The sequence below is a fragment of the Hemiscyllium ocellatum genome, chromosome 18 (genome assembly GCF_020745735.1).
Source record: "Hemiscyllium ocellatum isolate sHemOce1 chromosome 18, sHemOce1.pat.X.cur, whole genome shotgun sequence".
NCBI classification, from domain to species: domain Eukaryota; kingdom Metazoa; phylum Chordata; class Chondrichthyes; order Orectolobiformes; family Hemiscylliidae; genus Hemiscyllium; species Hemiscyllium ocellatum.
Window position 1 is genome coordinate 8,937,724 of NC_083418.1, and position 13,082 is coordinate 8,950,805.

At 47.8% G+C, this 13,082-nt stretch overlaps 1 protein-coding gene across 1 annotated transcript in view; it reads left to right on the top strand.

Moving 5' to 3' along the window:
- The first annotated feature begins 336 nt into the window (after positions 1-336).
- The window catches only part of pex16 (peroxisomal biogenesis factor 16), a 39,277-nt gene continuing 26,531 nt past the window's right edge, over positions 337-13,082 (top strand). Inside the window, exons 1-2 of the mRNA XM_060838679.1 lie at positions 337-461; positions 11,844-11,879. Coding sequence (XP_060694662.1) covers positions 347-461; positions 11,844-11,879 — 151 coding nt within the window. The 5' untranslated portion in view covers positions 337-346. The remainder of the gene's footprint in view (positions 462-11,843; positions 11,880-13,082) is intronic.

Here is a 13,082-nt window from a genome sequence, read left to right on the forward strand (position 1 = left end):
TACAGTGGGGTCACTGGGTCACTGGAGGGGGATGGGGTTACAGTGGGGTCACTGGGTCACTGGAGGGGGATGGGGTTACAGTGGGGGTCACTGGGTCACTGGAGGGGGATGGGGTTACAGTGGAGCTCAGTGCCTCACCACTGGGTCACTGGGGGGGAAGGGGGTTACAGTGTAGGTCAGTGCCGTGTCACTGGAGGGGGATGGGGTTACAGTGGGGGTCACTGGGTCACTGGAGGTCATCCACTGGATGCCGAGCAAAGGTCGACCGGGGCTGTGCCGGCGGCGCATGCGCGTTGTTGGGAACGGAGTGGCCCCGGAAGCGGAAGTGCCCCGGGTCGAGGCTGTCATGGCGGACGCGGCCAGGCGCCTGCTGCTCCGGTACCGGGATTACGTCATTAGGAACCCCGGGGCGGCGGCGCAGCTGGAGAGCTCGGTGCGGAGTGTGTCCTACATCATTGCCGGTCAGCAGCACCCTTCACTCACACACACCCCCCCCCCCAGCCCCATGGCCGGCCGTCAGCGTCACCTCATACCCGCCCGCCGCCGAATATCACACCCCCCCACACTCTCCCCCTACTTCCCCCACCACCACCCCCTCCCCCTCCCCCCCCCCTCCCCCTCCCCCCCTCTCTCCCCTCCCCCTCCCCCCCCCCCCCCCCCCCCCCCCCCCCGCCCCCCCCTCCCCTCCCCCCCTCCCCTCCCCCCCTCCCCCCCTCCCCCCCTCCCCCCCCCCCCCTCCCCCTCCCCTCCCCCCTCCCCTTCCCTCCCCTCCCCCCTCCCCTCCCCCCCCCCGCCCCCCCTCCCCGCCCCCCTCCCCTCCCCCCCCCCCCCCCCCCCCCCCCCCCCCCCCCGCCCCCCTCCCCCCCCACCCCCCCGCCCTCCCCCCCTCCCCCACCCCCCCCCCCTCCCCCCTCCCCTTCCCTCCCCCCTCCCCTTCCCTCCCCTCCCCCCTCCCCTCCCCCGCCCCCCCCTCCCCTCCCCCGCCCCCCCTCCCCTCCCCCACTCCCCGCCCCCCCCTCCCCTCCCCCGCCCCCCCCCTCCCCTCCCTCGCCCCCCCCCTCCCCTCCCTCGCCCCCCCCCTCCCCTCCCTCGTCCCCCCCTCCCCTCCCCTCCCTCGTCCCCCCCTCCCCTCCCCTCCCTCGTCCCCCCCCTCCCCTCCCCTCCCTCGCCCCCCCCTCCCCTCCCCTCCCTCCCCCCCCCCCCCCTCCCCTCCCTCCCCTCCCTCGCCCCCCCCCTCCCCTCCCCTCCCCTCCCCTCCCTCGCCCCCCCCCTCCCCTCCCCTCCCTCGCCCCCCCCCTCCCCTCCCCTCCCTCGCCCCCCCCCTCCCTCGCCCCCCCCTCCCCCCCCTCCCTCGCCCCCCCCCCTCCCCTCCCTCGCCCCCCCCCTCCCCTCCCCTCCCTCGCCCCCCCCTCCCCTCCCCTCCCCTCCCTCGCCCCCCTCCCCTCCCCTCTCTCGCCCCCCCCCCCCCCCTCACCCCCCCCTCCCCTCCCTCGGTCAGTGCTGCCTTGTCCTCTCCTGTCAAACATCATCACTATGTGCCCCCTTCCATACTCCCTTCATATTCATCATACCCCACCCGGGCCCTGTTACTGATACAATAATGTCACTCGCCAGTTCGAAGGTTGTTTTAAAAAAAATTGGTTACAAATCATGATTCGGAGATTGGGCCGGTGTGAAAAGTTAAAAATCACACAACAGTGTGATTTTTATAGTCCAACAGGTTTACAATCTTATTCTCCACAATCCCCCGACCAGGGGAACCTAAGGGGCAACTTTTTCACGCAGTGGGGTGGTACGTGTGTGGAATGAGCTGCCAGAGGCTGTGGTGGAGGCTGGTACCATTGCAGCATCTGGATGGGTATATGAATACCCATGAAGTTGGGTATGGGTGGATGGGTTTGGAGGGATATGGGCTGGGTGCTGGCAGGTGGGACTAGATTGGGTTGGGATATCTGGTCGGCATGGACGGGTCGGACCGAAGGGTCTGTTTCTGTGCTGTACATCTCTATGACTCTATAATCTGGTGTTTTGTGATTTTTAACATTAACAATCGGGGATGTGATTTTAGTCTGCAGATGTTGATTTTTGCTGTTAATTATTTTATTGACACGGCTACGCGGGTTCATGATTTTGTGGATACCAAGGATTTTAGATTAGATTAGATTACTTACAGTGTGGAAACAGGCCCTTTGGCCCAACAAGTCCACACCGACCTGCCGAAGCGCAACCCACCCATACCCCTACATTTACCCCTTACCTAACACTACGGGCAATTTAGAATGGCCAATTCACCTGGCCCGCACATCTTTGTAACTGTGGGAGGAAACCGGAGCACCCGGAGGAAACCCACGCAGACACGGGGAGAACGTGCAAACTCCACACAGTCAGTCGCCTGAGGCGGGAATTGAACCCAGGTCCCTGGCGCTGTGAGGCAGCAGTGCTAACCACTGTGCCACCGTGCTGCCCTGATTTGCTATATCCCTCATAATATCTCCTTATACTCTTTTGGTTGCGAGTTAACTTCATGTGGATTATTTCTTGATGAAGGGCTTTTGCCCAAAATGTTGATTCTGCTGCACCTCGGTTGCTGCCTGACCTGCTGTGTTTTTCCAGTACTACAGTCTTGATTTGTGTGGAGTATGTCATCATGGGCCAGACATGCCCCTCATATACACCCTGTTATGTCCCCCTCCACGTTTTTCTCTGTGCCTCTCCATATCCGCTCTGCCTGTGGTCTGGAGAACTACACGTTAAGTGTGGCTTATATAATATTGGATCAGAAAGATTCTCCAACTTGTCATGTCATCCCATTTCCCCTGTGTCAGTAAAGCAAATCTCTCCAAGACACAACATGGCTTTACCTCTTTCATCTTTGTACTGGGCCCTGGAGGGAGAGAGAACAATCACCCACATGCACAGAGACACAAGTTCTCGGTCATTTCTTAATGAATTATATAGTCATTTTACAGCGAGGAGCATCCAGATAAGGCAACATATGTATTGATTGGGTGTCAACAGTAAAGATTAAGCCATCTGCTGTGACACAATGAATGTTCATTACTTTAACTGGCTTCACACAATGAATAATTTTCAGCTTGTTAAACTGATCTTACATACTGAATGCTCCCAATATTGTTAAATGGCTCTACATAATGAATGCTTTTCCACCCTGCTGACCCATTACCCTGGCGTCCAGCACCTCATTGTTAACTGCAAGCTCTTATCTGATCTTAGTCATGCCGGGTTGAACCTCTTGTTTCACAAAACTCAAAACTTAACTCTTTCCCTACACACAGTCTCAGTCAAAAACCCTCCTAAATGAGACATGATCTCAATAGTTCAGTGAAAGGGGGAGGAATTGTTCCCCCTTACTCTGCCTGTCATCTATCTTACAGCAGAGTAGATGAGTGGGGCTATGTTTAGATATTCTCTCCCAAAACTGCTTCAGATACTCTCCTCCCTTTATTAGCTCCGATCCTAATGACCTTAATATACTCTGAACAACTTTTAAAATGCAACGTACTCTCTAGAAATTTCTATCTTTTGCCCTCTTCTGGAAGGACTGTACCATCACAGTTGTAGAATTTTACATTACACAGGGAGGTCATTCAACCCATTTTGTCTTCACCAACACCTGTAAGAGCTACTCTGCTAAATCTGTTCTCCAGCTGTATCTCTGTAGCCATCTTAATTCATCACTTTCAAAGATATATCCCTTTTGAAACTACCTATGAAATCCACCTCCACTACTCCCCCAGACAATGCATTCCAAATCCTAATCGTTCTCCGAATTAAAACTCTCATTCTGGTATCATTCTTATAAATCTCCCTTTAAGTCTAGCCACGGTTCCAGAACTGATCACAACATATCCAAATGTGACTTGACCAATGATTTGTAAATGTATGATATCAAACAAAGGACAGTACAGCACAGGAACAGGCCCTTTGGCCCTCCAAACCTGTGCTGACACATTTTTACTTAGTGTGGAAGCAGGCCCTTCGGCCCAACAAGTCCACACTGACCTGCTGAAGCGCAACCCACCCATACTCCTACATTTATCCCTTGCCTAACACTATGGGCAATTTAGCATAGCCAATTCACCTGACCCGCACATCTTTGGACTGTGGGAGGAAACCGGAGCACCCAAAGGAAACCCTCGCAGACACGGGGAGAATGTGCAAACTCCACTCAGTCGCCTGAGTCGGGAATTGAACCCATGTTTCTAGCGCTGTGAGGCAGCAGTGCTGACCACTGTGCCACCAGGCTGCCTGTGCTCTTCCGTACTAAAATTGTCTTCACTATCCCTCTATTCCCTTCCTATTCACATAATCATTTAGGTGCCTTTTGAATGCTGCTATTCCGTCTGCTGTCCAGCTCTTCCTCCAGCAGCACATTCCAGGCACTCACCACCCTTTGTGTCAAAGATGTGCCTCGCATTTTTAAACTCCCCCTGCACCTTGAATCTGTGTCCCCGAGTAATTGACCCATCCACCCTGGGAAAAAGCCTCTTACTTTCCACTCTGTCCATGCCTTTCACAATCTTCCAAACTTCTTCAGGTCACCCCCTCAACATCCTGCAGTCTAGTGAAAACAAACCCAGTCTATCCAACCTTTCTTCCTAGCTAAAATCCCCCATACCACGCAACATCCTGGTAAACCTTTTCTGTACCCTGCCCAAAACATCCACATCCTTCTGGCAGTGTGGTGGCCAGAACAGTAAGTAAAATTGGAAGTATGGGAGTTCTATAAAGTTGCAGCAAAACGTATCAATCCTTAGGCGAAAGTGAGGACTGCAGATGCTGGAGACCAGAGTCAAGAATAGAATGGCGCTGGAAAAGCACAGCAAGCCTGGCAGCATCCGAGGAGCAGGAAGGGCTCCTGCCCGAAACATTGATTTTCCTACTTCTCGGATACTGCCTGGCATGCTGTGCTTTTCCAGCGCCATTCTAATCTTGTCTATCCTTACACTCTAATGAAGGCCAGCACGCCATAGTCCTTTTTCCACTTAGTTTTCTATCTGCAGTGCTACCTTCTGTGATCTGTGGATCTGCACATTCAGATCTCTCTGTATATCAATACTCCTAAAGTCTCTGCCAGTCACTGTATAATTTCCAACTGTACTTGACCTTCCAAAATGCATCACCTCACATTTGTCCAGATTAAACTCTACCTGCCTCCAACTGATCTATATCCTGCTATATTCTCTGACAATTCTCCTCACTATCTACAACTCCATCAATCTTTGTATCGTCTGCAAACATACGAATTCGACCAGCCATGTTTTCCTCCAAATCATTTATGTAGACCACAGACAGCAGAGGTCCCAGCACTGATCTCTGTGGAACACTACTAGTCGCTGCCCTGCATTCCAAAAAGCATCCTTCCATCGCTGCCCTCTATCTTCTATGACTTAATCTAGTTCTGTATCCATTTTGCCAGCTCACCCCTGAGACCATGTGACTTCACCTTTGTACCAGTCTGCCATGAAGGACCTTGTCAGAGGCTTTACTGAAGTCAGTGTAGACAGCATAAACAGCTTTTACCTCATCAATCATTGTCACATCCTTAAAAAACTCGATCAATTTAGTGAAGTGTGACCTCCCCTGTATGAAGCCATTCTGCCTATTTTAAGTCCATAACCATCTAAATGCATATAGATCTTGTCCCTGAGAATCTTTTCCAATAATTTCCCGATCACTGTGAGGATCACTGGCCTATAATCATTTCCTTGCTTTTAAACTCAGTGCCTCTATTTGTGAACCCTTCTTAACAACTGGTTCCCTTCAGGGTATTATGCTTGTGAACCCCAAGGTCCCTCTGCTCCTGTACTCTCTTCAAGGTTGTCCCATTGAGCTTGTATTGTTTCTCCATGTTTCTTCTACCAAAATGCATTACTGTACATTTGAAGTTTATCTACAAGGTTTCTGCCCATATGTCCAACTTGTCAGTGTCTCTCTGAAGTCACTCAGCATCCTCCTCATAATTTACTATTCTCCCTAGCTTAGGAGCATCTGCAAATTTAGGTTTTGCCCCAACACCTATCTCTAAATCATTTATATAAATCAGAAAAGCCAACGGTAACAACACCGATTCCTGGGGAACGCCACTTTCAACTTGTTCCCAATCTGAGATATATCCAGATATACCTACCCCCAATTTCCAATCCTTTAGCCAACTTCGAATCCATGCTTCCAAGGACTCCTCAATATCAAAAATTCCTAATTGGCACCATAGCAAATGCTTTCTGCAAGTCCAAATCGACAACATCCAGAGCACCATCCTCATCCATTGCTTGTGTCACCTTGTTAAAAAACTCAGTTTGTCAGACATGATCTGCCCTTGACAAAGCCATGTTGACTGTTTAATATTAACTTATTTTTCTCTTAAGTGTATGTTTTTCTTATACCATATTATGGCCTCCATCAGTTTTCCCACTGTTGAGACTGACGTCAAACTTTCAACTTTGTACTTTCTCGGCTTACCCTTTGACCCTTTCTTTAACAACAGTGTCACATTTGCAATCCTTCCTGTCCCCTGAAAATAATAACGTTCACAGAGACCCAGAAAATTTCTGAGGGGCTCTGCGATTTGTTTCCTTACCCTTCTCAGCAAATCAGGAGCAGCACAGTGGCTTCTTTGGTTAGCCCTGCTGCCTCAGTGCACTAGGGATTTGATTCCAGCCTTGGGTGACTGTCTGTACACAGTTGGCACATTCTCACCGTGTCTGCATGGGTATCTTCCCACAATCCAATGATGTGCAGGTTAGGTGGATTGGCCATGCTAAATTGCCCATAGTATCTAGGGACCTGCAGGCTAGGTGGATTAGTCATGGGAAATGCAAGGTTATAAGGCTGTGGGAGGAGGAGGTGGTGTTGGTCTGTGTGGGACACTCTTCAGAGGGTCATTGTGGAGTCAATGGCCCACATGGCCTGCTTCCGCACTGGAGAGATTCTATGATCTTAGATGCTTCCAATTTTGACCTGGTGACTTTTCTACTTGGAGTGCTGCCAGTCTTTTTAGCACTTCTTCTATCACTGTACTACTCAGTTGCTCAACATCCATGTTTTCAACTAGGCCCTTGACAATATCATCTAATTGGGTTAAGACAGAAGTAAGATATTAATTTTATGCCTCTGCTATACCCTTTGTTTCAGTGAGAAGCTTGTCCTGTTTGTTCCTTTTGGGCCGCACTCTATCCTTCACTAACCTTTTAGTATTAATATGTTAGAAGAGTCACCTTTGAATCTGTGGGATTTGCTTAAGTCCAGACATTCAGGAAGATCAAAATGCATTTCCAGCACCTCTGCAACTGCCTTTTTAAAAATGTAAAGGAAAGGCTAGGAATGTATCACTTTTATGTATGTATCACTTTTAGGAATGTATCACTTTCCCAGCATATTTTCTTCATATGACTTAACTTTCACATTCTTATTTGACCCTGCATTTCTACAAGTTATGAGAGAGGTTTGACATCTCAGCCATTTCCTCTTTCACTGATTACAAAATGGATATGGAACTGGTCAGGTGATAGGAAATCGAAAGGAATGGAGAATGGATATTTCTCGGGCTGGAAGAAGGTTTGTCGTGGAGTTCCCCAAATGAATGGATTGCATTGTGTGGAAAGACTAAGTGGGCTAGGTCTGTATCTTATTGAGTTTAGAGTAAGTCAGAGGTGAGGGGACTTGACTGGGTGGATATAAGTGTTTCCTCTTGTGGGAGAATCTAGAGCTAGAGCAAGAGGTCATAGTTTAAAAATAACAGGTAGCCCATTTGTGACAGATGAGGATAACATTGCTGAGGGCTGAGCGTCTTTGGAAAAAGGTAGTTGATACAGGATCTTTAATTACGGCCGGGGTAGTTTTTTGATTACCAATAGGAGGAAAGATTATCAGGGATATACAGGATTGTAGGATTGAGGTTAAAGTCAGATCAGTCAAGATTTTATTGAATGGCAGAGCAGGCTCGAGGGTGGAGTGGCCTGCTCCTGTTCCTTGGTCTGTTCGTATGTTATGAAATATGGAAGAATTATAAACTGAGAGGAAGACAGTATAGAACTTTAAAAAGACATTGACCAGTTGATGAAGTGAGTGGATAGAGGGGCCATGAATTTCAGTGCAGAGAAGTATGAGGTACTGTCTTTGGGTAGAAAGAACATGGAGAGACAGGATAAACTCAAAGTACAATACTAAAGGAGCTGCAAGAGCTCAGCAACCTGGCTGTGTGTCTCTTTAGTAATTGAAGGACAGGAACGTTGAGACTGTGGTTAATAAAGCATACAGTATCCTGGGTTTTATTAATGGGGCAGAGAGCTAAATAGAGAAAACGATTCCTATTGGTGGGAAGGTTGGAGAACCTGAAGATGGAAGGTGACTAACAAAAGAAGCAATGACGACATGAGGGAAAACAATAGCTCATAGGGAAGGCAAATGGAATGTTGGCCTTTATGTCAAAGGGAATGGAGAATTAAAATGGAGAGGTCTTGCTAAAATTGTACAAAGTATGAGTCAAACTTGAGTGGAATACTGTGAACAGACTTGGTTCCTTTAAGGAAATATATGATAGCATTGGAGGCAATCCAGAGAAGGTTCACTCAGCTGATACCAGGCTTGGAATGATTTTCTTATGAGGAGCGTTGGGTAGGTTGGGCTTGGACTCAGTGAAGTTTGGAAGGGTGAGAGGAGACCTTAATGAAACAAACTCTGAAAGAGGTTCAACAGGATAGATGTGGAGATGCTGTTTCTTCTTTTGTTGAGTAGAGTGTAGTATTACAGAGCAGAATCCCAAAGTAACTGGTCTCTCATGTAAGACTAGAGATGAGGCGGAATTTTTTGAGTGTCATGATTCTGGTATTCTTCACTTGAAGAGGACTGTAGAGGTTGGGTCCTTACCTATATTCATGCTGAGATGCACCATTTCTGATCAGTCAGGAAATCAAGGCTTATGAAGTAAAGCAGGAAAGTGGAGTTGAGGATTGTAAGATGGACCATGGTCTCCGTGACAGGTGGAGCAGACGCAAGGGGCTAAATGACTTTCTTCTGCTGCAACGTCTTGGGTAGTTAAGGAAAAAGTAAGTCCACTCAGGGACAAATGAGGGATGTTGTGTGTGGAGCTGGAGGATATGGGTGAGGAGAAGGACATGCAGGATGGTGACTATCAAGAGGAGTGTGCTGTTCTCGGGCATGTCGTTATATTAAAGGAGGTAGTGTTGGGTGTTTTAAAAAGCATTGAGGTAGACATGACCCCAGGATCTGAGGGGTTCTATCCCAGAATGCTGAGGGTGGCAGGTAAGGAAATTGCTGAACTCTTTATATCCTCTGCGTGGGTTTCCTCCGGGTGCTCCGGTTTCCTCCCACAGTCCAAAGATGTGCGGGTCAGGTGAATTGGCCATGCTAAATTGCCCGTAGTGTTAGGTAAGGGGTAATGTAGGGGCATGGGTGGGTTTCGCTTCGGCGGGTCGGTGTGGACTTGTTGGGCCGAAGGGCCTGTTTCCACACTGTAAGTCTAATCTAAGTCTAATCTAATCTCTTTATTTAAAGAAGAGTTCCTAGAGGACTGGAGAATAGCCAACGTTGTTCCATTGTTTGGGAAGGGCAACAGGGATAATTCGAGAAACTACGGGGGAAATTGCTGGAGAAGTTTCTTGGGGATAGGAATTTCTCACATTTGGAAAAAATATGGACTTACTTAGCAATAGACGGCATGGCTTTGTGCAGGAAAGGTGGTGTCTCCTGAGCACATAGCACGCATGCCATCGTCAGTCAGGGCATAGAGTATAAAAGTGGCAAGTCACATTGCAGCTGTGTAGAACTTTAGTTAGACCACATTTAAAATATTGCTTACAATTCTGATTGCCATACTATAAGAAGAATGTGGAGGCTTTGGAGAGTGTACACAAATGGTTTATCAGGATGTTGCTTAGTATGGAGGGTAATAACTATGAGGAGTGATCGAACAAACTTGGTTTGCTTTCACCTGAATGTCAAAGCATGAGGAGCCTTCGAAGATTGTTCCAAGGCAAAAGCAGGGATGTACTTCTTTGGCTCTCTGAGGCTCTGGTCAGACCACAGTTGGAGAATTGTGCACAGTTTTGGGCCTCATATCTCCAGAAGATATCTACTGCCCCTGGACTGTGTTCAGAGGTTCACGAGAATGGTCCCAGGAATGAAAAGCTTAACACATGAGAACGTTTGAAGACTCTGGGTTTATACTCGATGGATGAGGAGGCATCTAATCGAAACTTACAGAATACTGAATGGTCTGGACGGGATAGAAGTTGGGAAGATGTTTCCATTTGTAGGAGAGACAAGGATCCAAAGGCACAGCCTTAGAACAGAGATAAGGAGAAACTTCTTTGGCCAGTGAGTGGGGAATCTATGGAATTCATTGCCACAAAAGGCTGTGGAGGCCAGGTCATTAAGTATATTTAAGGCAGTGATAGATATGTTCATGCAGATCAAGAGGGTACAGGGAGAAAGCGAGAGAATGGGTTGAGAAATTTATCAGCAATGATTGAATGGTGGAGCAGACCCGATAGGCTGAATAGCCTAATTTCTGCTCCTATGTCTTATAACTGTTAGAAGTTTGCAAAATGATAAGAAGCATAGACAGAATGGGTAACAGACTCTTTTTTTTCCCCAGGGTAAAAATGTCAATCGCTAGGATAAGGTAAAAGGGGGTAAGTTTAATGGAGATATGAGAGGCAAGTTTATTATACAATGAGTGATAAATACCTGGAGCGTGGAGGTGATGGTGTAGGCAGCGAATACAATAGCAACATTTAAGAGGCATTTTGACAGACATATGAATAGGCAGGGGATAGAGGAATACATACTGCATAGAGGCAAAAGGCTTTTACTTCAGCAAAGCATTATGCCTTGGCGCAGACTTAGTGGGCCGAAGGGCCTGTTCCCTGATTCCTGATGAAGGGCTTTTACCCGAAATGTTGATTCTCCTGCTCCTCAGATGCTGCCTGACCTGCTGTGCTTTTCCAGCACCTCACTGTCTCGACCCTGCTGTACTGTTCTTTGTCTTACGGTTCTTCACACAGTGAGTGGTTAAGATCTACAATGCACTGCCTGAGATTGTAGTGGAGGCAGGTCTAAATGAACCATTCAAATGGGAATTAGAAGGTTATCTGAAAAGGAAGAATGAGCAAGGTCACACAGAGAAGACAGGAGAATGACACCATATAGAATGACCACCTTCTTGCACAGAGACGGCATATATATTATGAGCCAGATGGCCTCTTGCACTGTAACCAGTCTCTGATCATTAGCTCTCATTGTTCTGCCTGTAAGGGACTTGGCAAACATTTTCCTTTTTCCTTGCCTGCTTCTCTCAACTCTTGAAAACTGCTTTGTCTTTTGCGGCAGTTTGTTGGTCTGGATCTTTATCAATTTGAAGCCTTGTATTCTTTTGACAACATTGTAAATTCCTTTTAACTCTTTAGCTACTGTTGGGCTATTTTAGTTGCAGAATTTTCTGGAAGTGAATTAATATTTGTTGAGAATTACACATTTTTAAAAATGTTTACTATTGATTATCCACTAGCATTTTGACTGAATCTCCCCAGCATTTTTCAGCCAGCACTCCCTCTGAACCTCCCAAACTGACTTTGTTTCATCTTCAGACCTAGTTTCAAACTTTGCAATATCACTTTTAAACATAATATGAAATTGTCTTAAATGTTCCTTTTCAGTGCACAATTCTGCATTTCAATTCCCTGCTCTCCCTTGTCATGAATCTTGATCTGACCTTGGCAGGGACTCTGGGAGACAGGAAACATCGCTGAGTTCAGTCACTGGCAAGATTAAAGTGACAGAGTCTCTCCTCTCTTTTACAGGGCGGTTTGCAGATTCTCATGAACTCTCTGAGCTTGGTACGTATAAAGAAGTGCAACTGGGAGGTTGTGTAAGGGAGTGCAGTATATACAGTAGCATTGAGAAGTTTAATTACAATCCATGGAAACATCACAGCTGAACTATACCTATACTGACAACAGTCTGCTAGTCACAGACAGAAGGAGTATTCAGGTATAAAATGCAGAAACAAAATGTGAAATTGCGCTGTTACTGGACCTGAAATGGTAACCCTGCTTTCTCTCCACAGATGCTGCCAGAATGCTGAGTTTTTCAAGCAATTTCTGATGTTATTTCTGATTTCCAGTATCCATAGTTCTTTGTTAAGTATAAAATGCAGTTGCTGATCACAGACAGGAGGAGTGTACAGGTATTGAGTGTTGATCACAGGCAGAAGGACTCTACAGGTTTTGAGCACAGTCTGCTGATCACAGGCAAAAGGAATCTATAGGTATTGAGTGCAAAGTCTAGATTAGAGGGGTGCTGGAAAAGCCTGAATGGCTTTTGCCCAAAACGTCTATTTTCCTGCTCCTCGGATGCTGCCTGACCTGCTATGCTTTTCCAGCACCACTCTAATCTAGATTTACAGATTACAGATTACTTACAGTGTGGAAACAGGCCCTTCGGCCCAACAAGTCCATACCGACCCGCCAAAGTACAACCCACCCAGACCCATTCCCTTACATTTACCCCTTCACCTAACAGTACGGGCAATTTAGCATGGCCAATTCACCTAACCTGCACATTTTTGGATTGTGGGAGGAAACCGGAGCACCCGGAGGAAACCCACGGGGAGAACGTACAAACTCCACACAGAGTCACCTGAGGTGGGAATTGAACCCGGGTCTCTGGCACTGTGAGGCAGCAGTGCTAACCACTGTGCCACCATGTCGCCCACTGTGCCACCGTGCCGTCCACTCTGATTCCAGCATCAGCAGTCCTCAGTTTTGCCAGATATTGAGTGCAGTCTGCTGATCACAGGCAGAAGGAGTGTACAGGTATTGAGTGCAATCTGCTGATCACAGGCAGACAATGAACAGTTGCTGAGGACAGTATGCTGGTCATAGACAGACAAGGTGTACACGTACTGAGTATAGTTTGTTGAACACAGACAAGCAGGCTATACAAATACTGAGGACAGTGTGCTTAACACGCAAGTTGTTATGAGGGAACTAAGGACATTCTGCTGACAATAAGCAGACATGGTGTCCCTAAACTGTGAA